Source organism: Salmo trutta, unplaced genomic scaffold (genome assembly GCF_901001165.1).
Source record: "Salmo trutta unplaced genomic scaffold, fSalTru1.1, whole genome shotgun sequence".
Classification (NCBI taxonomy): Eukaryota; Metazoa; Chordata; class Actinopteri; order Salmoniformes; family Salmonidae; genus Salmo; species Salmo trutta.
In genome coordinates, this window is record NW_021822992.1 from 252,441 (window position 1) to 280,199 (window position 27,759).

At 44.5% G+C, this 27,759-nt stretch overlaps 1 protein-coding gene across 1 annotated transcript in view; it reads right to left on the reverse strand.

Annotated features, from left to right (window-relative positions):
* Positions 1-27,759, reverse strand: part of LOC115187885 (CUB and sushi domain-containing protein 3-like) — a 1,475,978-nt gene that overhangs the window by 110,057 nt on the left and 1,338,162 nt on the right. Inside the window, 6 exon segments of the mRNA XM_029746934.1 lie at positions 8,962-9,150; positions 13,434-13,580; positions 17,798-17,986; positions 20,660-20,773; positions 24,296-24,376; positions 26,278-26,423. Coding sequence (XP_029602794.1) covers positions 8,962-9,150; positions 13,434-13,580; positions 17,798-17,986; positions 20,660-20,773; positions 24,296-24,376; positions 26,278-26,423 — 866 coding nt within the window.

Here is a 27,759-nt window from a genome sequence, read left to right on the forward strand (position 1 = left end):
AGATGAATTCATGGTTATGATTTAGGTTACACTTCCATTAAATTCACCTATAGATGAATTCATGGTTATGATTTAGGTTACACTGCCATTATATTCACCTATAGATGACATAAAGTACAAGGTATTTTGTTCCTCCCACGTTCCACCTGATTACACAGTGTTGTTTAACCCCTAATAGCCTCTTCTCTAAGATCTCTACCATTAAAACAGCTTTAGATAGCAATAACACACACCATCTAGCTTTTTGATTCTCTGTTTTAGGACAGCTGGGGGCGTCAGAAACAACATGGCCGCCACCATTACATTCACCTATAGATGGGAAGTGAAGTATAAGGTCTTCTCTTGTATCGTCCTCCCACGTTTCATTATGTCCTCCCACGTTTCATTATGTCCTCCCACGTTTCATTATGTCCTCCCACGTTTCATTATGTCCTCTCACGTTTCATTATGTCCTCCCACGTTTCATTATGTCCTCCCACGTTTCATTATGTCCTCCCACGTTTCATTATGTCCTCCCACGTTTCTTTATGTCCTCTCACGTTTCATTATGTCCTCCCACGTTTCATTATGTCCTCTCACGTTTCATTATGTCCTCCCACGTTTCATTATGTCCTCTCACGTTTCATTATGTCCTCCCACGTTTCATTATGTCCTCTCACGTTTCATTATGTCCTCCCACGTTTCATTATGTCCTCCCACGTTTCATTATGTCCTCCCACGTTTCATTATGTCCTCCCACGTTTCATTATGTCCTCTCACGTTTCATTATGTCCTCCCACGTTTCATTATGTCCTCCCGCGTTTCATTATGTCCTCCCACAGCGTTGTTTAAAGAGTAGAGTAGAATAGAGTAGAATAGAGTAGAATAGAGTAGAATAGAGTAGAGTAGAATAGAGTAGAGTAGAGTAGAGTAGAGTAGAGTAGAGTAGAATAGAGTAGAATAGAGTAGAGTAGAATAGAGTAGAGTAGAATAGAGTAGAATAGAGTAGAATAGAGTAGAATAGAGTAGAATAGAGTAGAATAGAGTAGAATAGAGTAGAATAGAGTAGAATAGACTAGAATAGAGTAGAATAGAGTAGAGTAGAGTAGAATAGAGTAGAGTAGAGTAGAATAGAGTAGAATAGAGTATAATAGAGTATAATAGAGTAGAGTAGAGTAGAATAGAGTAGAATAGAGTATAATAGAGTATAATAGAGTATAATAGAGTAGAATAGAGTAGAGTAGAGTAGAATAGAGTAGAATAGAGTAGAGTAGAGTAGAATAGAGTAGAATAGAGTAGAATAGAGTATAATAGAGTAGAATAGAGTAGAATAGAGTAGAATAGAGTATAATAGAGTAGAGTAGAGTAGAATAGAGTAGAGTAGAGTAGAATAGAGTAGAGTAGAGTAGAATAGAGTAGAGTAGAGTAGAATAGAGTAGAGTAGAGTAGAGTAGAGTAGAGTAGAGTAGAGTAGAGTAGAGTAGAGTAGAGTAGAATAGAGTAGAATAGAGTAGAATAGAGTAGAATAGAGTAGAATAGAGTAGAATAGAGTAGAATAGAGTAGAGTAGAGTAGAATAGAGTAGAATAGAGTAGAATAGAGTAGAGTAGAGTAGAGTAGAATAGAGTAGAGTAGAATAGAGTAGAGTAGAGTAGAGTAGAGTAGAGTAGAGTAGAGTAGAGTAGAATAGAGTAGAGTATAATAGAGTAGAATAGAGTAGAATAGAGTAGAGTAGAATAGAATAGAGTAGAATAGAGTAGAATAGAGTAGAATAGAGTAGAGTAGAATAGAGTAGAATAGAGTAGAATAGAGTAGAGTAGAATAGAGTAGAGTATAATAGAGTAGAATAGAGTAGAATAGAGTAGAGTAGAATAGAGTAGAATAGAGTAGAGTAGAGTAGAGTATAATAGAGTAGAATAGAGTACAATAGAGTAGAGTAGAATAGAGTAGAGTAGAGTAGAATAGAGTAGAGTAGAGTAGAGTAGAGTAGAGTAGAGTAGAGTAGAGTAGAATAGAGTAGAGTAGAATAGAGTAGAATAGAGTAGAATAGAGTAGAATAGAGTAGAGTAGAGTAGAGTAGAATAGAGTAGAGTAGAATAGAGTAGAATAGAGTAGAGTAGAGTAGAATAGAATAGAGTAGAATAGAGTAGAGTAGAATAGAATAGAGTAGAGTAGAATAGAGTAGAGTAGAGTATAGTAGAGTAGAGTAGAATAGAGTAGAGTATAATAGAGTAGAATAGAGTAGAGTAGAATAGAATAGAGTAGAATAGAGTAGAGTAGAGTAGAATAGAGTAGAGTAGAATAGAGTAGAGTAGAGTATAGTAGAGTAGAGTAGAGTAGAGTAGAATAGAGTAGAGTATAATAGAGTAGAATAGAGTAGAATAGAGTAGAGTAGAATAGAGTAGAATAGAGTAGAGTAGAGTAGAGTAGAGTATAATAGAGTAGAATAGAGTAGAGTACAGTAGAGTAGAGTATAATAGAGTAGAATAGAGTAGAGTATAATAGAGTAGAATAGAGTAGAATAGAGTAGAGTAGAATAGAGTAGAATAGAGTAGAGTAGAGTAGAATAGAGTAGAATAGAGTAGAATAGAGTAGAGTAGAGTATAATAGAGTAGAATAGAGTAGAGTATAATAGAGTAGAGTAGAGTAGAGTAGAGTAGAATAGAGTAGAGTAGAGTAGAATAGAGTAGAATAGAGTAGAATACAGTAGAGTAGAGTATAATAGAGTAGAATAGAGTAGAGTATAATAGAGTAGAGTAGAGTAGAGTAGAGTAGAGTAGAATAGAGTAGAGTAGAGTAGAATAGAGTAGAATAGAGTAGAGTATAATAGAGTAGAATAGAGTAGAGTAGAGTAGAATAGAGTAGAATAGAGTAGAATAGAGTAGAATAGAGTAGAGTAGAATAGAGTAGAATAGAGTAGAGTAGAGTAGAGTAGAATAGAGTAGAATAGAGTATAATAGAGTAGAGTAGAATAGAATAGAGTAGAATAGAGTAGAGTAGAGTAGAGTAGAGTATAATAGAGTAGAGTAGAGTAGAGTATAATAGAGTAGAGTAGAGTAGAGTATAATAGAGTAGAGTAGAGTAGAGTAGAGTAGAATAGAGTAGAGTAGTGTATAATAGAGTAGAGTAGAGTAGAGTAGAATAGAGTAGAGTAGAGTAGAGTATAATAGAGTAGAGTAGAGTAGAGTATAATAGAGTAGAGTAGAGTAGAGTAGAGTAGAATAGAGTAGAGTAGAGTAGAGTAGAATAGAGTAGAATAGAGTAGAGTAGAATAGAATAGAGTAGAATAGAGTAGAGTAGAGTAGAGTATAATAGAGTAGAGTAGAGTAGAGTAGAGTATAATAGAGTAGAATAGAGTAGAGTATAATAGAGTAGAGTAGAATAGAGTAGAATAGAGTAGAATAGAGTAGAATAGAGTAGAATAGAGTAGAATAGAGTAGAGTAGAGTAGAGTAGAATAGAGTAGAGTAGAATAGAGTAGAGTAGAATAGAGTAGAATAGAATAGAATAGAGTAGAATAGAGTAGAATAGAATAGAGTAGAATAGAGTAGAATAGAGTAGAATAGAGTAGAATAGAGTAGAGTAGAATAGAATAGAGTAGAAAAGAATAGAGTAGAATAGAGTAGAATAGAGTAGAGTAGAGTAGAGTAGAGTAGAATAGAATAGAGTAGAATAGAGTAGAATAGAGTAGAATAGAGTAGAATAGAATAGAGTAGAGTAGAGTAGAGTAGAGTAGAGTAAAATAGAGTAGAGTAGAGTAGAATAGAATAGAGTAGAGTACAATAGAGTAGAGTATAATAGAGTAGAATAGAGTAGAGTATAATAGAGTAGAATAGAGTAGAATAGAGTAGAGTAGAGTAGAATAGAGTAGAATAGAATAGAGTAGAATAGAGTAGAATAGAGTAGAATAGAGTAGAATAGAGTAGAGTAGAGTAGAGTAGAGTAGAAGAGAATAGAGTAGAATAGAGTAGAATAGAGTAGAATAGAGTAGAATAGAATAGAGTAGAGTAGAGTATAATAGAGTAGAATAGAGTAGAATAGAGTAGAGTAGAGTAGAGTAGAGTAGAATAGAGTAGAATAGAATAGAGTAGAATAGAGTAGAATAGAGTAGAATAGTGTAGAATAGAATAGAGTAGAATAGAGTAGAGTAGAGTAGAGTAGAGTAGAGTAAAATAGAGTAGAGTAGAGTAGAGTAGAGTAGAAGAGAGTAGAACTTCATTGATGCCAACTGGGTAAATTGTTTGATCACCACAATCATCAGCAATGATTAGAAAGACAACGATACTAAACACATTATAAAAACACACTACTTAAAGACCCCTGCACCGTAGGAACAAGAGAAAGTGATGTTTTAGTGTCTAGTTACCGTAGGAACAAGAGAAAGTGATGTGTTAGTGTCTAGTTACCACCTTACGAACAACAAGAGAAAGTGATGTGTTAGAGTCTAGTTACCGTAGAAACAACAAGAGAAAGTGATGTGGTAGTGTCTAGTTACCGTAGGAACAAGAGAAAGTGATGTGTTAGAGTCTAGTTACCGTAGGAACAAGAGAAAGTGATATGGTAGTGTCTAGTTACCACCGTAGGAACAAGAGAAAGTGATGTGTTAGAGTCTAGTTACCGTAGGAACAAGAGAAAGTGATGTGTTAGAGTCTAGTTACCGTAGGAACAAGAGAAAGTGATATGGTAGTGTCTAGTTACCGTAGGAACAAGAGAAAGTGATGTGTTAGAGTCTAGTTACCGTAGGAACAACAAGAGAAAGTGATGTGTTAGTGTCTAGTTACCACCGTAGGAAACAACAAGAGAAAGTGATGTGTTAGTTTCTAGTTACCGTAGGAACAACAAGAGAAAGTGATGTGTTAGAGTCTAGTTACCGTAGGAACAACAAGAGAAAGTGATGTGTTAGAGTCTAGTTACCGTAGGAACAACAAGAGAAAGTGATGTGTTAGTGTCTAGTTACCGTAGGAACAACAAGAGAAAGTGATGTGTTAGAGTCTAGTTACCGTAGGAACAACAAGAGAAAGTGATGTGTTAGTGTCTAGTTACCGTAGGAACAACAAGAGAAAGTGATGTGTTAGAGTCTAGTTACCGTAGGAACAACAAGAGAAAGTGATGTGTTAGTGTCTAGTTACCACCGTAGGAACAACAAGAGAAAGTGATGTGTTAGAGTCTAGTTACCGTAGGAACAACAAGAGAAAGTGATGTGTTAGTGTCTAGTTACCGTAGGAACAACAAGAGAAAGTGATGTGTTAGTGTCTAGTTACCGTAGGAACAAGAGAAAGTGATGTGTTAGTGTCTAGTTACCGTAGGAACAAGAGAAAGTGATGTGTTAGTGTCTAGTTACCACCGTAGGAACAACAAGAGAAAGTGATGTGTTAGTGTCTAGTTACCACCGTAGGAACAACAAGAGAAAGTGATGTGTTAGTGTCTAGTTACCGTAGGAACAACAAGAGAAAGTGATGTGTTAGAGTCTAGTTACCACCGTAGGAACAACAAGAGAAAGTGATGTGTTAGTGTCTAGTTACCGTAGGAACAAGAGAAAGTGATGTGTTAGTGTCTAGTTACCACCTTACGAACAACAAGAGAAAGTGATGTGTTAGAGTCTAGTTACCACCGTAGGAGCTCATTTGGTTGTGGGTGACTAGACTAGCATTGTGACAGTTATTTCCCAGGTTACGCTGCGTGATATTTAGCAGTAGTAACATATAATCACAGCTTCAGTGTAACGGACCTTGTCTGTGTTAGTCGAACAGACCGTGGTGTTAACGTTGCAGTGCTTCAGGACGGAGCAGAACAGAATGACATGACACCTTCTACAATGTGTGGTTCCCAGGGTAACAAAGAACCCAATTAGGTGAACGGAACACAACAACGCTGTTACGGAACCGACACAGAAAAAAAATGGGTTCCGTGCCGAATGGCACCCTATTTAGTGCACTACTTTTGACCAGGGCCCATAGGACGTAGTGCACTATCTAGGGAATAGGGGTGCCATTTGGGAGGCACACACTGTCCACAGACAGCATGGTAATCAGGAAGGAAGTTAGCTAGCCAGAGTCATCAAAAGGAGGTGGAATTGACAGAACAAAAGACAATTGATTTCTGTTCTGTTTCTACTTGGCAGAACATTCTCCTCAATCAGAAGTTCAGCTACTGACATGGGGCTGAAGAGAGACCGGCATACAATACTAACTACTCTCTGTTATAGGGGCTGTAGAGAGACCGGCATACACGACTAACTACTCTCTGTTATAGGGGCTGTAGAGAGACCGGCATACACGACGAACTACTCTCTGTTATAGGGGCTGTAGAGAGACCGGCATACACGACTAACTACTCTCTGTTATAGGGGCTGTAGAGAGACCGGCATACACGACTAACTACTCTCTGTTATAGGGGCTGAAGAGAGACCGGCATACATGACTAACTACTCTCTGTTATAGGGGCTGTAGAGAGACCGGCATACACGACTAACTACTCTCTGTTATAGGGGCTGTAGAGAGACCGGCATACACGACTAACTACTCTCTGTTATAGGGGCTGAAGAGAGACCGGCATACACAACTAACTACTCTCTGTTATAGGGGCTGTAGAGAGACCGGCATACACGACTAACTACTCTCTGTTATAGGGGCTGAAGAGAGACCGGCCTACATGACTAACTACTCTCTGTTATAGGGGCTGTAGAGAGACCGGCATACACGACTAACTACTCTCTGTTATAGGGGCTGTAGAGAGACCGGCATACACGACTAACTACTCTCTGTTATAGGGGCTGAAGAGAGACCGGCATACACAACTAACTACTCTCTGTTATAGGGGCTGAAGAGAGACCGGCATACACAACTAACTACTCTCTGTTATAGGGGCTGTAGAGAGACCGGCATACACGACTAACTACTCTCTGTTATAGGAGCTGTAGAGAGACCGGCATACACGACTAACTACTCTCTGTTATAGGGGCTGTAGAGAGACCGGCCTACATGACTAACTACTCTCTGTTATAGGGGCTGTAGAGAGACCGTCATACACTACTAACTACTCTCTGTTATAGGGGCTGAAGAGAGACCGTCATACAATACTAACTACTCTCTGTTATAGGGGCTGAAGAGAGACCGTCATACAATACTAACTACTCTCTGTTATAGGGGCTGAAGAGAGACCGGCATACACGACTAACTACTCTCTGTTATAGGGGCTGAAGAGAGACCGGCATACACGACTAACTACTCTCTGTTATAGGGGCTGAAGAGAGACCGGCATACAATACTAACTACTCTCTGTTATAGGGGCTGTAGAGAGACCGGCATACACGACTAACTACTCTCTGTTATAGGGGCTGAAGAGAGACCGGCATACAATACTAACTACTCTCTGTTATAGGGGCTGAAGAGAGACCGGCATACAATACTAACTACTCTCTGTTATAGGGGCTGTAGAGAGACCGGCATACACGACTAACTACTCTCTGTTATAGGGGCTGAAGAGAGACCGGCATACACGACTAACTACTCTCTGTTATAGGGGTTGTAGAGAGACCGTCATACAATACTAACTACTCTCTGTTATAGGGGCTGAAGAGAGACCGTCATACAATACTAACTACTCTCTGTTATAGGGGCTGAAGAGAGACCGGCATACACGACTAACTACTCTCTGTTATAGGGGCTGAAGAGAGACCGGCATACACGACTAACTACTCTCTGTTATAGGGGCTGAAGAGAGACCGGCATACAATACTAACTACTCTCTGTTATAGGGGCTGAAGAGAGACCGGCATACACGACTAACTACTCTCTGTTATAGGGGCTGTAGAGAGACCGGCCTACACGACTAACAACTCTCTGTTATAGGAGCTGAAGAGAGACCGTCATACAATACTAACTACTCTCTGTTATAGGGGCTGAAGAGAGACCGGCATACACGACTAACTACTCTCTGTTATAGGGGCTGTAGAGAGACCGGCATACACGACTAACTACTCTCTGTTATAGGAGCTGTAGAGAGACCAGCATACATGACTATCTACTCTCTGTTATAGGGGCTGAAGAGAGACCGGCATACAGGACTAACTACTCTCTGTGACTACCCACAGGGCTCTACCCACAGGGCTCTACCCACAGGGCTCTATCCACAGGACTCTACCCACAGGGCTCTACCCACAGGGCTCTACCCACAGGGCTCTACCAACAGGGCTCTACCCACAGGGCTCTACCAACAGGGCTCTACCCACAGGACTCTACCCACAGGGCTCTACCCACAGGGCTCTACCCACAGGTCTCCCCCCACAGGGCTCTACCCACAGGTCTCTACCCACAGGACTCTACCCACAGGGCTCTACCCACAGGGCTCTACCCACAGGACTCTACCCACAGGACTCTACCCACAGGTCTCCCCCCCACAGGACTCTACCCACAGGGCTCTACCTACAGGACTCTACCTACAGGGCTCTACCCACAGGGCTCTATCTACAGGGCTCTACCCACAGGGCTCTACCCACAGGGCTCTACCTACAGGGCTCTACCTACAGGGCTCTACCCACAGGGCTCTACCCACAGGGCTCTACCTACAGGGCTCTACCCACAGGGCTCTATCCACAGGGCTCTACCTACAGGGCTCTATCCACAGGGCTCTACCTACAGGGCTCTACACACAGGGCTCTACCTACAGGGCTCTACCCACAGGACTCTACACACAGGGCTCTACCTACAGGGCTCTACCCACAGGGCTCTACCCACAGGGCTCTACCTACAGGGCTCTATCCACAGGGCTCTACCTACAGGGCTCTACCCACAGGGCTCTATCCACAGGGCTTTACCCACAGGGCTCTACCCACAGGGCTCTACCCACAGGGCTCTACCCACAGGACTCTTGTCAAAAGTAGTACACAATATAGAGAACAGGGTGCCTTTTGGGACACAGCCTAGACAAAGAAAGAAAGAAATGTCTGCCAGCCAGCCAGTAGACACAGTGCTCAGAGCTCTTACCTTGACATGCAGGTACCGTTGAGTCCCAGGTATAATACCCATAGGCCGTCTTCTTACAGACAGCTGTGGCCTTTCCAATAAGCCGGTAGCCCCGGTCACAGCCCCAACGAACTACACTGTTGAGATGTCCTCCAGTCTGGCTCACTACAAAACCCTGCTGGGGGGAGTCTGGAGTACTGCAGTACAACGCTGAGGAGAGGAGAGGAGAGGAGAGGGAGAGGAGAGGGAGAGGAGGGGAGGGGAGGGGAGAGGGGAGGGGAGAGGGGAGGGGAGAGGGGAGGAGAGGAGATAGGAGAGGAGAGGAGAGGGTACAGCAATTACAAAAGTTTGCTTGACGTTGATGTTAAATTGTTATTCACAGAAAAGTATTAAAAATATATTATATTGATGAGATAATGAGAGAGATGGCCTATTGAGAGTCACGTCTCTACAACATGGTGGACATTACTGCTGTAGACTGAGGAGGAGAGTCACGTCTCTACAACATGGTGGATGTTACTGCTGCAGACTGAGGAGGAGAGTCACGTCTCTACAACATGGTGGATGTTACTGCTGTAGACTGAGGAGGAGAGTCACGTCTCTACAACATGGTGGATGTTACTGCTGTAGACTGAGGAGAGTCACGTCTCTACAACATGGTGGACGTTACTGCTGTAGACTGAGGAGGAGAGTCACGTCTCTACAACATGGTGGATGTTACTGCTGTAGACTGAGGAGAGTCACGTCTCTACAACATGGTGGACGTTACTGCTGTAGACTGAGGAGGAGAGTCACGTCTCTACAACATGGTGGACGTTACTGCTGTAGACTGAGAAGGAGAGTCACATCTCTACAACATGGTGGATGTTACTGCTGTAGACTGAGGAGGAGAGTCACGTCTCTACAACATGGTGGACGTTACTGCTGTAGACTGAGAAGGAGAGTCACGTCTCTACAACATGGTGGACGTTACTGCTGTAGACTGAGGAGAGTCACGTCTCTACAACATGGTGGATGTTACTGCTGTAGACTGAGGAGGAGAGTCATGTCTCTACAACATGGTGGACGTTACTGCTGTAGACTGAGAAGGAGAGTCACATCTCTACAACATGGTGGATGTTACTGCTGTAGACTGAGGAGGAGAGTCATGTCTCTACAACATGGTGGCTGTTACTGCTGTAGACTGAGGAGGAGAGTCACGTCTCTACAACATGGTGGACGTTACTGCTGTAGACTGAGGAGAGTCACGTCTCTACAACATGGTGGACGTTACTGCTGTAGACTGAGGAGAGTCACGTCTCTACAACATGGTGGCCGTTACTGCTGTAGACTGAGGAGGAGAGTCACGTCTCTACAACATGGTGGACGTTACTGCTGTAGACTGAGAAGAGTCACGTCTCTACAACATGGTGGATGTTACTGCTGTAGACTGAGGAGAGTCACGTCTCTACAACATGGTGGACGTTACTGCTGTAGACTGAGGAGAGTCACGTCTCTACAACATGGTGGATGTTACTGCTGTAGACTGAGGAGGAGAGTCACGTCTCTACAACATGGTGGACGTTACTGCTGTAGACTGAGAAGGAGAGTCACGTCTCTTCAACATGGTGAATGTCAACACTGTACCCACTGAGCTGAGCAGTCACTTTAAAACATGAACCACAAGATAAAACATTTATTTTTTTAAGTTTACGCAAATCATCAATGGCCCATCGGCACACATATTCAATTTGCTTTCGCACAAAACAATATTGTGCATCCTGATACCACCGACAGTTGTTCGTTTCGGAGGGGCTGTTTTTCCCCATCATTTCACACCCGATCAAGAACACCAAACAGATTCCATGTAAACACATAGCAGCCAATCAGAGGCTACAACCTGCAGAAAGGAATTTAAACGCTGCTCAAACAAACTCCATCTGTCTACAACTAGAGCAAATCTCAGGCTACGTCCCACATGATTCCCTATTCCCTGTGTAGTACACTACTTCTGACCAGTAGTGTACTATGTGTAGGGAATAGGGTGCCATTTGGGACGAAGCCTCGGTGTGCAAGAGAAGAGAAGTAACAGACCCCACTTCGTTCTCGGTCTCCGAGGTCTCAGCTAACCCTGATGTGGTGTTTAAATTGGTTGCAACTCTCTCCTCTCTCTCTCTCTCTCTCTCTATCTCTCTCTCTCTCTCTCTCTCGCTCTTCTCTCTCTCTCTCTCTCTCTCTCTCTCTCTCTCTCTCTCTCTCTCCTCTCTCTCTCTCTCCTCTCTCTCTCTCTCCTCTCTCTCTCTCTCTCCTCTCTCTCTCTCTCTCTCTCTCTCTCTCTCTCTCTCTCTCCTCTCTCTCTCTCTCTCTCTCTCTCTCTCTCTCTCTCTCTCTCTCTCTCTCATACAGTGTACAGTGGTTACATAACATTAGACATACAGTGTACAGTGGTTACATAATATTAGACATAAACGTGTTCATTGGTCACATACACGTGTTTAGCAGATGTTATATGTAGTGAAATGCTTGTGTTTCTATCTCCAACAGTGCGGTAATATCTGACAAATAATATCTAACAATTTCACAATACACACAAATCTAAAGTAAAAGGAACGGAATTAAGAATATATAAATATTTGGATGAGCAATGTCAGATCGGCATAGGCTGAGATACAGTAGAATAGAATACAGTATATACATATGAGATGAGTAATACATAGGCTGAGATACAGTAGAATAGTATAGAACACAGTATATACATATGAGATGAGTAAAGCAGTATGTAAACATTATTACAGTTACTAGTGTTTCATTATTAAAGTGGCCAGTGATTTCATCACAACACAGTTTGTTTTCAGGCCAGTTTGTTTTCAGTAATGGGGCCCAAGGATGGACGGGGCCCAGGGAGGACTGGGATCAGGGATGGACGGGGCCCAGGGAGGGACTGGGATCAGGGATGGACTGGGATCAGGGATGGACTGGGATCAGGGATGGACTGGGATCAGGGACGGACTGGGATCAGGGATGGACTGGGATCAGGGACGGACTGGGATCAGGGATGGACTGGGATCAGGGATGGACTGGATCGGGATACTGGGATCAGGGATATACTGGGATCAGGGATATATCAGGATGATGGATCAGGGATGGACTGGATCAGGGATATGGACTGGGATCAGGGATGGACTGGGATCAGGGATAGACTGGGATCAGGGATGGACTGGGATCAGGGATGGACTGGGATCAGCAATGGACTGGGATCAGGGATGGACTGGGATCAGGGATGGACTGGGATCAGGGATGGACTGGGATCAGGGATGGACTGGGATCAGGGACGGACTGGGATCAGGGACGGACTGGGATCAGGGATGGACTGGGATCAGGGATGGACTGGGATCAGGGACGACTGGGATCAGGGACGGACTGGGATCAGGGACGGACTGGGATCAGGGACGGACTGGGATCAGGGATATACTGGGATCAGGGATATACTGGGATCAGGGATGGACTGGGATCAGGGATGGACTGGGATCAGGGATGGACTGGGATCAGGGATGGACTGGGATCAGGGATAGACTGGGATCAGGGATGGACTGGGATCAGGGATGGACTGGGATCAGCAATGGACTGGGATCAGGGATGGACTGGGATCAGGGATGGACTGGGATCAGGGATGGACTGGGATCAGGGACGGACTGGGATCAGGGACGGACTGGGATCAGGGACGGACTGGGATCAGGGATATACTGGGATCAGGGATATACTGGGATCAGGGATATACTGGGATCAGGGATGGACTGGGATCAGGGATGGACTGGGATCAGGGATGGACTGGGATCAGGGATAAACTGGGATCAGGATGGACTGGGATCAGGATGGACTGGGATCAGGGATGGACTGGGATCAGGGATGGACTGGGATCAGGATGGACTGGGATCAGGATGGACTGGGATCAGGGATGGACTGGGATCAGGGATGGACTGGGATCAGGATGGACTGGGATCAGGATGGACTGGGATCAGGGATGGACTGGGATCAGGGATGGACTGGGATCAGGATGGACTGGGATCAGGGATGGACTGGGATCAGGGATGGACTGGGATCAGGGATATACTGGGATCAGGGATATACTGGGATCAGGGATGGCCTGGGATCAGGGATGGACTGGGATCAGGGATATACTGGGATCAGGGATGGACTGGGATCAGGGATGGACTGGGATCAGGGATGGACTGGGATCAGAAATCGGCCCATGCATTTCTAACACACCGGCCTATTTTGACTTCCCTGACCCCATTATTAGACCAAAACCCCCAATTTAGACCGGCCCACTGGGCTAAAGATGGACCAGACCATCTGGCATTTTCCAGAACTGCCCAATGGGCCAGTCTATTTCTGGTGGGGCCCTGTAGCATGATGTTAATGACTCCTATTGGTTGTGTTGTACAGAGGGGTGGATGAAGACATGCTGGTTGAAGGAAAGTCATTATTAACAGGATACATACTTTGATACTCACCCACATATCTGACGTGGAAGCCCTTCCTGTTGGTGCCGTGGTCAGACGACCAGCGCAGAAGCAACTGATGACCAGAGGTCGTGAGGTTAAAGGGCGTGGTGATGTCACCGCTGAGGGACGCCAGGCTCTGGCTGTAGATGTTAGGACCTGTTAGGATAGAGACACAGAGAGATGTTAGGACCTGTTAGGACAGAGAGATGTTAGGACCTGTTAGGACAGAGAGATGTTAGGACCTGTTAGGACAGAGAGATGTTAGGACCTGTTAGGACAGAGACACAGAGAGACGTTAGGACCTGTTAGGACAGAGAGATGTTAGGACCTGTTAGGACAGAGACACAGAGAGATGTTAGGACCTGTTAGGACAGAGACACAGAGAGATGTTAGGACCTGTTAGGACAGAGACACAGAGAGATGTTAGGACCTGTTAGGACAGAGACACAGAGAGACGTTAGGACCTGTTAGGACAGAGAGATGTTAGGACCTGTTAGGACAGAGACACAGAGAGATGTTAGGACCTGTTAGGACAGAGACAAAGAGAGATGTTAGGACCTGTTAGGACAGAGACACAGAGAGATGTTAGGACCTGTTAGGACAGAGACACAGAGAGACGTTAGGACCTGTTAGGACAGAGAGATGTTAGGACCTGTTAGGACAGAGACACAGAGAGACGTTAGGACCTGTTAGGACAGAGACACAGAGAGACGTTAGGACCTGTTAGGACAGAGAGATGTTAGGACCTGTTAGGACAGAGACACAGAGAGATGTTAGGACCTGTTAGGACAGAGACACAGAGAGATGTTAGGACCTGTTAAGAGAGAGACACAGAGAGATGTTAGGACCAGTTAGGACAGAGAGATGTTAGGACCTGTTAGGACAGAGAGATGTTAGGACCTGTTAGGACAGAGACACAGAGAGATGTTAGGACCAGTTAGGACAGAGACACAGAGAGATGTTAGGACCTGTTAGGACAGAGACACAGAGAGATGTTAGGACCTGTTAGGACAGAGAGATGTTAGGACCAGTTAGGACAGAGAGATGTTAGGACCTGTTAGGACAGAAAGATGTTAGGACCTGTTAGGACAGAGACACAGAGAGACGTTAGGACCTGTTAGGACAGAGAGATGTTAGGACCTGTTAGGACAGAGAGATGTTAGGACCTGTTAGGACAGAGACACAGAGAGACGTTAGGACCTGTTAGGACAGAGACACAGAGAGACAGAGACAAAGGCAGAGGGAAGAGAATTGAGTGTATAAAATAATGGTGTTTCAGGTGAATTTTCTGGCTCCACAAACACAGAAAACACACGGTGTGACATCATTAGAGGTTGGATAGTTAATAGGTGGAACATTCCCTCCAAGAGTGTTATATAACATATACTGCATAACATGTACTGTATAACATATACTATATAACATATACTGCATAACATGTACTGTATAACATGTACTATATAACATATACTGTATAACATGTACTATATAACATATACTGTATAACATGTACTATATAACATATACTGTAAAAACATGTACTGTATACTATATACTGTAAAAACATGTACAATATAACATATACTATATAACATATACTGTAAAAACATGTACTGTATACTATATACTGTAAAAACATGTACAATATAACATATACTATATAACATATACTGTAAAAACATGTACTGTATAACATATACTGTAAAAACATGTACTATATAACATATACTATATAACATATACTGTAAAACATGTACTGTATAACATGTAGTGTATAACACTGTAAAACATGTACTATATAACATATACTATATAACATATACTGTAAAAACATGTAGTGTATAACATGTAGTGTATAACATGTACTGTATAACATGTACTATATAACATTTACTATATAACATGTATTGTATATCATGTAGTGTATAACATGTACTGTATAACATGTACTGTATAACATGTACTATATAACATTTACTATATAACATGTATTGTATATCATGTAGTGTATAACATGTACTGTATACCATGTACTGTATAACATGTACTATATAACATTTACTATATAACATGTACTGTATATCATGTAGTGTATAACATATACTGTATAACATGTATTGTATAATATACAGTATAACCACACTTGTTGACTGGTGGGGCCTTGGCTAACTCCTCTTTTGGAATTCAAAGCATGATTCGTTGGATTCGTTCAACCTTGCGGTGGCTGGGTTTATTCATCTTTAAGTAGTCAATTACACTAGCAAATAGCCAGATCGCTATGACTCAGACCGCAATAAAAGTAGGGTTGACTCCATTTTACAATCTTTGTAAGTAATGTTCCCTTTAAACTTCGCGCTTGCCCGGCGGTGCACCTCCTGCAGGACTGACGCGCAGAAGTGTAACAGTGTATGTTCCCGTCCCTCTCTTCGCCCCAACCCGGGCTCGAACCAGGGACCCTCTGCACACATCAACAACTGACACCCACGAACCATCGTTAGCCATCGCGCCACAAAAGCCGCGGCCCTTGCAACGCAAGGGGGAAACCCCTACTTCAAGTCTCAGAGCGAGTGACGTCACTGAACGTTGTTTTTCTTTGATTGAATCAGCATTATATCAGCCAATTTTCAATGCAACAAACCAAATCTAACTTTTGCAAGATTGAGTCTGTGATTTTGTTGTAGGCAGAGCCAGAGAGCAACGGAGTAGACGTATATTGATTGGCGAGAGGTCTTTCAATCGCCCGCGAGTGTCTGAGCTTTTACAGATCAGAGCGCAGAGCCGCGTGTGGCCCGTATGTTGATATTCTTTGTTATTTAGCGAGATGTCAGCCCTGTTATAGAGAAGTATAGGTCAGCAATGGGGAGTTACTGCTTCCTACAAGAGCGCAAAACGTCTAGGCTACATTACAAGCTGTCTTTGAAAAGCCAGTCAGGTAAAAATGAAAGGGACAGTTTTGTATTTTGAGACAGGCTTGAATGTGCAAATAAACCAACAGTCAGAGGTGGAGCCTACATTGTCTAATTCCCTGTATGGTAATAATAATAACTTTTATTTTTTTAAAGTGGTTACTTGCATCATACAACACAATACAATGCAATTTACATTCACCTATTTGGCCCATGGTCTTACAGACCATTACATAAAATCATTAATTAATGTCCTTCATAATGTAAAAACGTTTTAAAAGTCTCATGCAGTGTAGGCCTGCACTGAACACCACATGTAGGCTACTGTAGGATATATTATAGAAATCAAAAGCTATTTCCATGTGAAATTGTCCATGTGAAACATTCTCACAACTTTCAAGTTTCCACTCACAAGACCTAAAATTTGCTCAGTGCCCCAAACAATTAGAGGGAACATTGGTTGTAAGCAGAGGTGCAACTTTGGTTTTAGAAGTGGGGGGGGGGACATAACTGTATTATTATAATCATTATTTGTTATGTTATTTTTTGTCGGATGAACACTCCAAACAACCTATCAGAAGCATCCGCATGGTCCTAAAACAAACCCGTTGCCTTGTTTTGTTTCAATGATAAAACTTGGAGGGACACATTTCTGATTATGTCCCCCCCCCCCCCATCCACAGTGAAAGTTGCGCCCCCTGTTTGAAAGTGATAGTTTACTTAAGTAAAGTAATCTGGCATTTAGGATTAGTACAAGGGTGCTTGGAAGGGTGCTTGGAAGGGTGCTTGGAAGGGTGCTTGGGAGGGTGCTTGGCAAGGGGGCTTGGCAAGGGGGCTTGGAAGGGTGCTTGGAAGGGTGCTTGGAAGGGTGCTTGGCAAGGGTGCTTGGTAGGTTGCTTGGATGGGTACTTGGAAGGGTGCTTGGAAGGTTGCTTGGAAGGGGGCTTGGAAGGGTGCTTGGAAGGGGGCTTGGAAGGGGGCTTGGAAAGGGGGCTTGGAAGGGTGCTTGAAAGGTTGCTTGGAAGGGTGCTTGGAAGGTTGCTTGGAAGGTTGCTTGTAAGGGTGCTTGGAAGGTTGCTTGGAAGGGTGCTTGGAAGGTTGCTTGGAAGGGTGCTTGGAAGGGTGCTTGGAAGGGTGCCTGGAAGGTTGCTTGGAAGGGGGCTTGAAAGGGTGCTTGGAAGGGTGCTTGGAAGGGTGCCTGGAAGGTTGCTTGGAAGGGTGCTTGAAAGGGTGCTTGGAAGGGTGCTTGGAAGGGTGCCTGGAAGGTTGCTTGGAAGGGTGCTTGAGAGGTTGCTTGGTATAAGGTCTGAGTTTAAAGATGTAGAACTAATGGCTGAAGGATTCGTTATCCAAAGCCTTTACATGACAGATAAAATCTATGGTCATTTTTACAAATTATCCGGCGACTGAGAGATGTGAAGAGAGAGGATTAACTGCGATACTAAGCAATGTTGATAAATGTCCCACCGTCAAATATCTCCAGGATGTCAAACTCCTTCTCTGTCTGGAAGAGCTGGAAGTGGAGGGTGATGTTGTAGCCCTTCTCTACGTTGATGAGCCAGGAACACGTCTGGAGGTTGTGGTAACTGTCTGGGTAGCCAGGACTCAGGATCACCCCCGTGGAGTCGAACCGGACCTCGTTAGCAGGACATTGTACTGTGGGTGGAAAGAGATGGATAAAAGGAGAGAGAGAGAGAGAGACAGAGAGGAGGAAGAGAGGAGAGAGAGGGAGAGGGAAGAGAGGAGGGTAGGGAAGAGAGGAGGTAGGGAAGAGAGGAGGTAGGGAAGAGAGGAGGTAGGGAAGAGAGGAGAGAGGGGAGAGAGGAGAGAGGGGAGAGAGGAGAGAGAGGGAGAGGGAGTGAAAGGACAAAGAGGACAGATTGAAGTGAGAGGACAGATTGAAGTGAGAGGACAGAGTGAAGTGAGAGGACAGAGTGAAGTGAAAGGACAGAGTGAAGTGAAAGGACAGATTGAAGTGAGAGGACAGATTGAAGTGAGAGGACAGAGTGAAGTGAGAGGACAGAGTGAAGTGAGAGGACAGAGTGAAGTGAGAGGACAGAGTGAAGTGAGAGGACAGATTGAAGTGAGAGGACAGAGTGAAGTGAGAGGACAGAGTGAAGTGAGAGGACAGAGTGAAGTGAGAGGACAGAGTGAAGTGAGAGGACAGAGTGAAGTGAGAGGACAGAGTGAAGTGAGAGGACAGAGTGAAGTGAGAGGACAGAAAGAAGTGAGAGGACAGAGTGAAGTGAAAGGACAGATTGAAGTGAGAGGACAGAGTGAAGTGAGAGGACAGAGTGAAGTGAGAGGACAGAGTGAAGTGAAAGGACAGATTGAAGTGAGAGGACAGAGTGAAGTGAGAGGACAGATTGAAGTGAGAGGACAGAGTGAAGTGAGAGGACAGAGTGAAGTGAGAGGACAGAGTGAAGTGAGAGGACAGAGTGAAGTGAGAGGACAGAGGTAAAAGAGAAAATGGAGGGAAGAAAGCAGAAAGAGAAAAACAAAGAAATCTGTCCACTGTGACTGGGGCGGTGGATGGGGCTGTGGATGGGGCTGTGGATGGGGCTGTGGATGGGGATGGGGCTGTGGATGGGGCTGTGGATGGGGCTGTGGATGGGGCTGTGGATGGGGCTGTGACTGTGGCTGTGACTGTGGCTGTGACTGTGGCTGTGGCTGTGGCTGTGACTGTGGCTGTGACTGTGGCTGTGACTGTGACTGTGACTGTGACTGTGGGTGTGACTGTGGCTGTGACTGTGACTGTGACTGTGGCTGTGACTGTGGCTGTTGCTGTGGCTGTGACAGTGGGTGTGACTGTGGGTGTGACTGTGGGTGTGACTGTGGCTGTTGCTGTGACTCTGGTTGTGACTGTGGCTGTGACTGTGGCTGTGACTGTTGCTGTGGCTGTGGCTGTGGCTGTGGCTGTGACTGTGGCTGTGACTGTGGCTGTGACAGTGGGTGTGACTGTGGGTGTGACTGTGGCTGTTGCTGTGACTCTGGTTGTGACTGTGGTTGTGACTGTGACTGTGGTTGTGACTGTGACAGTGGTTGTGACTGTGACTGTGGGTGTGGGTGTGACTGTAGGTGTGACTGTGGCTGTTGCTGTGACTGTGACTGTGGGTGTGACTGTGGCTGTGACTGTTGCTGTGACTGTGACTGTGGGTGTGACTGTGGTTGTGACTGTGGTTGTGACTGTGACTGTGGCTGTGACTGTTGCTGTGACTGTTGCTGTGACTGTGGGTGTGACTGTGGGTGTGACTGTGGGTGTGACTGTGGGTGTGACTGTTGCTGTAACTGTGGCTGTTGCTGTGACTGTGATTGTGGCTGTGACTGTGATTGTGGCTGTAGCTGTGACTGTGGTTGTGACTGTGATTGTGGGTGTGACTGTAACTGTTGCTGTGACTGTGACTGTGGGTGTGACTGTGGGTGTGACTGTTGCTGTGACTGTGGCTGTTGCTGTGACTGTGGCTGTTGCTGTGACTGTGGTTGTGACTGTTGCTGTGACTGTGGTTGTGACTGTGGTTGTTGCTGTGACTGACTGTGACTGTGACTGTGGGTGTGACTGACTGACTAGAAATTACAGTGAAATAATAATGTGCAATGAAAAACCTCATTTAGTGTGAGACGGGTACAGGGCCTCGGGGTACAGAGTGCTGGTTCACTGTGCTAGCTTTGTCCCTTGGTAGCACTATAAAATAATAATAATCCCCAATGGAAGACAGCTGTTTATATATCATCTCCTTTCTCAGGACTGGAGACAGATAACTTCTGATGGTAAAATGATGGTTACTGTATATATCAGGTCCTTTCTCAGGACTGGAGGGTGGCACGTCTGAAATAATGACAACACTTTGTAACATATTGTTATTCTGACAACAGCTAGCTTTCTTCAGGCCTTTTTTAAGACCGAAGGTAATAGAACACAAGAAAAGGTTAACGTAGCCAACAAATGTGAACTGTTCAGGCAAAAAGAGCAGGAAAACATTTTAAGCTGATATCGCAGAACAGAATGTAGAAATACGACAGGTTAAAACAGGTAAAAAAAACATAGATAGATTACGTCAACAACAGAGCTCAATATTTCCCGACTCGATACAGAAACGTGTTCAGCGGATATCAACAAACAAGAAGAATGAAATTAAATCAAACATACATCCATAATGTGAACTCTCTGTGCTTTATAGCCCAGGACAATGTGTCTGTACTCACTATGGCATCATGTTCCCTCTCTAGATCTGTCAACACTAAATGACCTGGTCTATCTATGACCCCTGGTCAAAAGGCAGTGTACTACATAGGGGATAGGATGCCGTTACAGATGCAGCCGATGCTAACCTTGGCAAAGAGGTGGAGGACCGTCCATCTGGAGCCTCTCCCCCAGCCTGCACGTCAGGATCTCCGAGCCCAGCAGGGTGAACCCTGGCAGGCACTGGTACCGGATGATGTCCCCTGGAGGAACCACACACACAGAGACAGAGACAGAGACAGAGACAGAGACACACACACACACACACACACACACACACACACACACACACACACACACACACACACACACACACACACACACAGACACACACACACACACACAGACAGACACAGACACACACACCCACACACACACACACACTTTCAGATAGGAGGCATAGACATCACTGAACACTACCAGACCTGGCTTGATACAACACTATCAGACCTGGCTTGATACAACACTATCAGACCTGGCTTGATACATCACTATCAGACCTGGCTTGATACAACAGACCTGGCTTAATACATCACTATCAGACCTGGCTTGATACATCACTATCAGACCTGGCTTGATACAACACTATCAGACCTGGCTTGGTACAACACTATCAGACCTGGCTTGATGCAACACTATCAGACCTGGCTTGATACATCACTATCAGACCTGGCTTGATACAACACTATCAGACCTGGCTTGATACAACACTATCAGACCTGGCTTGTTACAACACTATCAGACCTGGCTTGATACAACACTATCAGACCTGGCTTGATACAACACTATCAGACCTGGCTTGATACATCACTATCAGACCTGGCTTGATACAACACTATCAGACCTGGCTTGATATAATCAGATGCCAGGCCAGCTCAACCAAGCACAGCTGAAGTATTTGAAATAAATCAAATACTATTTGAACCCATGTCTGAAGACAATACTGTAGCCGTCAAGGTATTATCAACATGGACTCTGATGAAGAGCTGGGGTTATCAACATGGACACTCTGATGAAGAGCTGGGGTTATCAACATGGACACTCTGATGAAGAGCTGGGGTTATCAACATGGACACTCCGATGAAGAGCTGGGGTTATCAACATGGACTCTGATGAAGAGCTGGGGTTATCAACATGGACACTGATGAAGAGCTGGGGTTATCAACATGGACTCTGATGAAGAGCTGGGGTTATCAACATGGACTCTGATGAAGAGCTGGGGTTATCAACATGGACACTCTGATGAAGAGCTGGGGTTATCAACATGGACACTCTGATGAAGAGCTGGGGTTATCAACATGGACTCTCTGATGAAGAGCTGGGGTTATCAACATGGACACTCTGATGAAGAGCTGGGGTTATCAACATGGACTCTGATGAAGAGCTGGGGTACCTTTGAAACAACCATATCATTGTATCTTGATGTTAGTTCATCACTTGGAAGGTGCAGGGCCTTGCAAAAGTATTCAGAGAGCTTGGATTTCTTCACATTTTATTGTGTTACAAAGTGGGATTAACATTGATTTAATTGTCATTTTTTGGGGGACAACAATCTACACCAAATACTATGTCATTTCAAAGTGGAAGATTTTTTGTATTTAAAAAAAAGAAAGATTAATACAAATTAAATAACTAAAATATAGTTAGATGGATGGCCCGGAGTTCCCTCCAGGGTTTTGACTGTGCTTAGCTCCATTTTCTCTCCTGAAAAACTCCCCAGTATTTGCCGATGTCAAGCATACCCATACTGTACCATGATGCAGCCACCACCATGCTTGAAAATAAGGAGGGAGTTACTCAGTGATGTGTTGTGTTGGATTTGCATTTAGATCCCAAAAATGTGTTCCTTTGCTGTGTTTTTTTTGCTGTATTACTTTATTGCCTTGTTGCATACAAGATGGATGTTTTGGAACATACAGTGGTTCCTCCTTTAAAAGTTGTGTCATACTGCGGCACACCTTGCGGGCTGCTGTAGCATTCTGTGGCACGTTATTTAATTGTCAGCCATTTTTTTTACGTTAATGCAAGTTAGTGCTAGTTTGACCACCAGAGGGCAACTTTGAGAAGCATTTGATAGTCTGCCATACTGGCATTACTAGAGAATTGAAAACATGTTTTGTAATAACAGAGCACATGGGATTGATTTTAAGAAATTTGACTTAATTCATTTGATTAATATTATGGTGTTTCTATTCAGAGAAAAACGAGAAAAAAAACGAAAACCTCAGGGTTTCCGATAGGATGGAATGTAAAATATGGCGCTGTACAACGTGACGGTCGGGAGTAGGCCACAGAATAAGAGAATTGGAGGATTGTAAATTCATATCTAAGGGGCATAACATTTCCACACCCTAATTCTAGTCTAACCAATACTCATTCCGCCTATGGTAGGACGTACAGTATATCTACAAATATATTTTTCAACGACTTGACTCTCCGCCAATAATTACATTTAGAGGATTGGAGGATTCTATATTAATATATTTGTAAAAATACAGCCCTTCTAATAGCCATAATGACGCTGTACAACGTGACCATGTGTGTTTGAAAGAGTATTTCCCAGTAAGCAACAATTTGTTTGCATTCATTAGACAATTTTGTTACAATATTTCTGTAATTCAGTGATATTTATTCCCATAGTAATTCGTTATGGATCCGTAACTGCAGAAACATCGACAATTTGAAAGAGTATTTTTAGCATTATTTTATTAATGAAAGCATAAAGATGCCATTATTAGTTCCATTGGTTTAGTTTGAACGTGCAGACTGGCACTAAGAACAGAACGGCGGGAATTATTAGCGACATTATTGGTACAATGCCCCTTAAACAGTTTGGAGATGATTTTGTTTTCAAATAACGTAAAATGAGCGAGAAAAAGGCCATTCTTGAACATGGGGGTGAGACATTGTTACTAATTTGTAAATAAAGGTAGTTTGTTATTTAGAATGATTTATTTATGTTTTTAGAGGGAGAAAAAACTAAAACCATCTCATGGGTCTCCCAGTCGAGGCCGGCACGGGTATTGAACCAGCTGCTGTAGCAACACAGCATGGGTCTCCCAGTCGAGGCCGGCACCGGTATTGAACCAGCTGCTGTAGCAACACAGCATGGGTCTCCCAGTCGAGGCCGGCACGGGTATTGAACCAGCTGCTGTAGCAACACAGCATGGGTCTCCCAGTCGAGGCCGGCACGGGTATTGAACCAGCTGCTGTAGCAACACAGCATGGGTCTCCCAGTCGAGGCCGGCACCGGTATTGAACCAGCTGCTGTAGCAACACAGCATGGGTCTCCCAGTCGAGGCCGGCACCGGTATTGAACCAGCTGCTGTAGCAACACAGCATGGGTCTCCCAGTCGAGGGCCGGCACGGGTATTGAACCAGCTGCTGTAGCAACACAGCATGGGTCTCCCAGTCGAGGCCGGCACGGGTATTGAACCAGCTGCTGTAGCAACACAGCATGGGTCTCCCAGTCGAGGCCGGCACCGGTATTGAACCAGCTGCTGTAGCAGTCTCCCAGTCGAGGCCGGCACGGGTATTGAACCAGCTGCTGTAGCAACACAGCATGGGTCTCCCAGTCGAGGCCGGCACCGGTATTGAACCAGCTGCTGTAGCAACACAGCTTGCACTGCGCCACTTTGATATGAATAAATGAATGAATACAGAGAAATAACCAGCAACCCCACCAACCAAACAACCAAACAAATACATGTATAAATGGGACAGACCTATTTCAAACTCGTCGTGTTCTGTGAGGATTTCTGCGTTGGCAACAGCTGGAGGAGACTGACACACTCTCAGTTGGTATGCTGTGAAGGGAGATAAACAACAACAATAAACAGCAACAATAGAAGGTAAACATTAACTTACATATCAACACAAGTGTTCGACTGTTCCCTGTAAATACACCTCCTGCATCCTGTCAGTTCATCAAACTGTAATCACACCTCCTGCATCCTGTCAGTTCATCAAACTGTAATCACACCTCCTGCATCCTGTCAGTTCATCAAACTGTAATCACACCTCCTGCATCCTGTCAGTTCACAAACTCTAATTACACCTCCTGCATCCTGTCAGTTCATCAAACTGTAATCACACCTCCTGCATCCTGTCAGTTCATCAAACTGTAATCACACCTCCTGGATCCTGTCAGTTCACCAAACTGTAATCACACCTCCTGTATCCTGTCAGTTCATCAAACTGTAATCACACCTCCTGCATCCTGTCAGTTCATCAAACTGTAATCACACCTCCTGCATCCTGTCAGTTCATCAAACTGTAATCACACCTCCTGTATCCTGTCAGCTCATCAAACTGTAATCACACCTCCTGGATCCTGTCAGTTCACCAAACTGTAATCACACCTCCTGTATCCTGTCAGCTCATCAAACTGTAATCACACCTCCTGGATCCTGTCAGTTCACCAAACTGTAATCTGCCTCCTGCATCCTGTCAGCTCATCAAACCTCTAAGCCTGTAAATCTATAGAACGTCCAGCTATCATGCTTATGAACCTCTACCACGATCATTAAAAACGGCATGACAATTCAATCTGTGGTAAGATGAACAAATGAACATTTTGAATGAACATTTCAGTAGATGACTGTTGATATCCTGGTTTTTAACAGTATAAATCCTGACAATAAGAGCAACAAGGTGCTAGAAAGCAGAACGAACTGAAATACAACCAGATAATAAAGGTGGTGACAACAGAAATCAATACATCAGCCTCGTGTTTCCTACGGTATTTAATTAACCAGGCAAGTCAGTTAAGAACAAAGTCTTATTTACAATGACGGCCAAACCCGGACGACACTGGGCCAATTGTGCACAGCCCTATGGGACTCCCAATCACGGCCAGATCAGACGCGGCCTGGATTCGAACCAGGGACTGCCGCCTCTTGCACTGAGATGCAGTGCCTTAGACAGCTGCGTCACTCGGGAGCCCAAGATATTCTTTGGCTTAATTCAGCTTCCCTCTATTCCTTCCAACCACTCTCCTCCTTACCTCCTTCTCAAAACACAGAGAAGAAGATCTGAGACGATGGACCTTCCATTATGGTTGAGAAGGAGGCGAGGAGAGGAATCAAGGAAAGACCAATTGAGATCCCACTGGGTTGTTCATGAAGGCTGTAAGTTCATAAAGACTGCAAATTCATAAAGACTGCAAATTCATAAAGACTGCAAATTCATAAAGACTGTAAATTCATAAAGACTGCAAATTCATAAAGACTGCAAATTCATAAAGACTGCAAATTCATAAAGATTGTAAGTTTGTAAAGACTAAGTTCATAAAGACTGTAAATTCATAAAGACTGTAAATTCATAAAGATTGTAAGTTCATAAAGACTGTAAGTTTGTAAAGACTAAGTTCATAAAGACTGTAAATTCATAAAGACTGTAAGTTCATTATTTTACCAATGTCCAGTCTAGGGTTGTATTTAATATACTGGTCCATTTGAATCAGAGTCATTACAGCTGAAGCACTCTCTTTAACAGGGAACACTCACCATGGTAACTAAGTAGAAACTTTAAAAGGGCACTAATCACCATGGTAACTAAGTAGAAACTTTAAAAGGGCACTACTCACCATGGTAACTAAGTAGAAACTTTAAAAGGGCACTAATCACCATGGTAACTAAGTAGAAACTTTAAAAGGGCACTACTCACCATGGTAACTAAGTAGAAACTTTAAAAGGGCACTACTCACCATGGTAACTAAGTACAAAGAACCCACTCGTGCTGAAATCACTGTGGAACTTGATGAGGACATGATTGGCTGTGGTATAGACCGCTTTCTGGGGCGTGTTTCCACTGAACTGACCAATCTGAGGAGAGCCTTGGTCAGGGCCGTCCCTGTAGGGAGAGACGATAACCAATCAGCGGTGAGTTAGTTTCCCCAAAGCTTTGTAGTTAATTAGTCTAGACAGCCTGGTCCCACAGCAGAGAGAGAGAGAGTCATTAGTCTGGACAGCCTGGTCCCACAGCAGAGAGAGAGAGAGAGTCATTAGTCTAGACAGCCTGGTCCCACAGCAGAGAGAGAGAGAGTCATTAGTCTGGACAGCCTGGTCCCACAGCAGAGAGAGAGTCATTAGTCTAGACAGCCTGGTCCCACAGCAGAGAGAGAGTCATTAGTCTAGACAGCCTGGGTCCCCACAGGCAGAGAGAGAGAGTCATTAGTCTGGACAGCCTGGTCCCACAGCAGAGAGAGAGTCATTAGTCTGGACAGCCTGGTCCCACAGCAGAGAGAGAGTCATTAGTCTAGACAGCCTGGTCCCACAGCAGAGAGAGAGAGTCATTAGTCTAGACAGCCTGGTCCCACAGCAGAGAGAGAGAGAGAGTCATTAGTCTGGACAGCCTGGTCCCACAGCAGAGAGAGAGAGAGTCATTAGTCCCTGGACAGCCTGGTCCCACAGCAGAGAGAGAGTCATTAGTCTGGACAGCCTGGTCCCACAGCAGAGAGAGAGTCATTAGTCCTAGACAAAGCCTGGTCCCACAGCAGAGAGAGAGTCATTAGTCTGGACAGCCTGGTTCCCCACAGAAGAGAGGTTTAGTCTGGACAGCCTGGTCCCACAGCAGAGAGAGAGGCATTAGTCAGGACAGCCTGGTCCCACAGCAGAGAGGAGAGTCATTAGTCTGACAGCCTGGTCCCACAGCAGAGAGAGAGAGAGAGTCATTAGTCTGGACAGCCTGGTCCCACAGCAGAGAGAGAGTCATTAGTCTGGACAGCCTGGTCCCACAGCAGAGAGAGAGAGAGTCATTAGTCTGGACAGCCTGGTCCCACAGCAGAGAGAGAGAGAGTCATTAGTCTGGACAGCCTGGTCCCACAGCAGAGAGAGAGAGTCATTAGTCCTGGACAGCCTGGTCCCACAGCAGAGAGAGGAGTCATTAGTCTAGACAGCCTGTCCCACAGCAGAGAGAGAGAGAGTCATTAGTTGGACAGCCTGGTCCCCACAGCAGAGAGAGGAGTCATTAGTCTGGACAGCTGGTCCCACAGCAGAGAGAGAGTCATTAGTCTGACAGCCTGGTCCCACAGCAGAGAGAGAGAGAGTCATTAGTCTGGACAGCCTGGTCCCACAGCAGAGAGAGAGAGGTCATTAGTCTGGACAGCCTGGTCCCACAGCAGAGAGAGAGAGTCATTAGTCTAGACAGCCTGGTCCCACAGCAGAGAGAGAGTCATTAGTCTAGACAG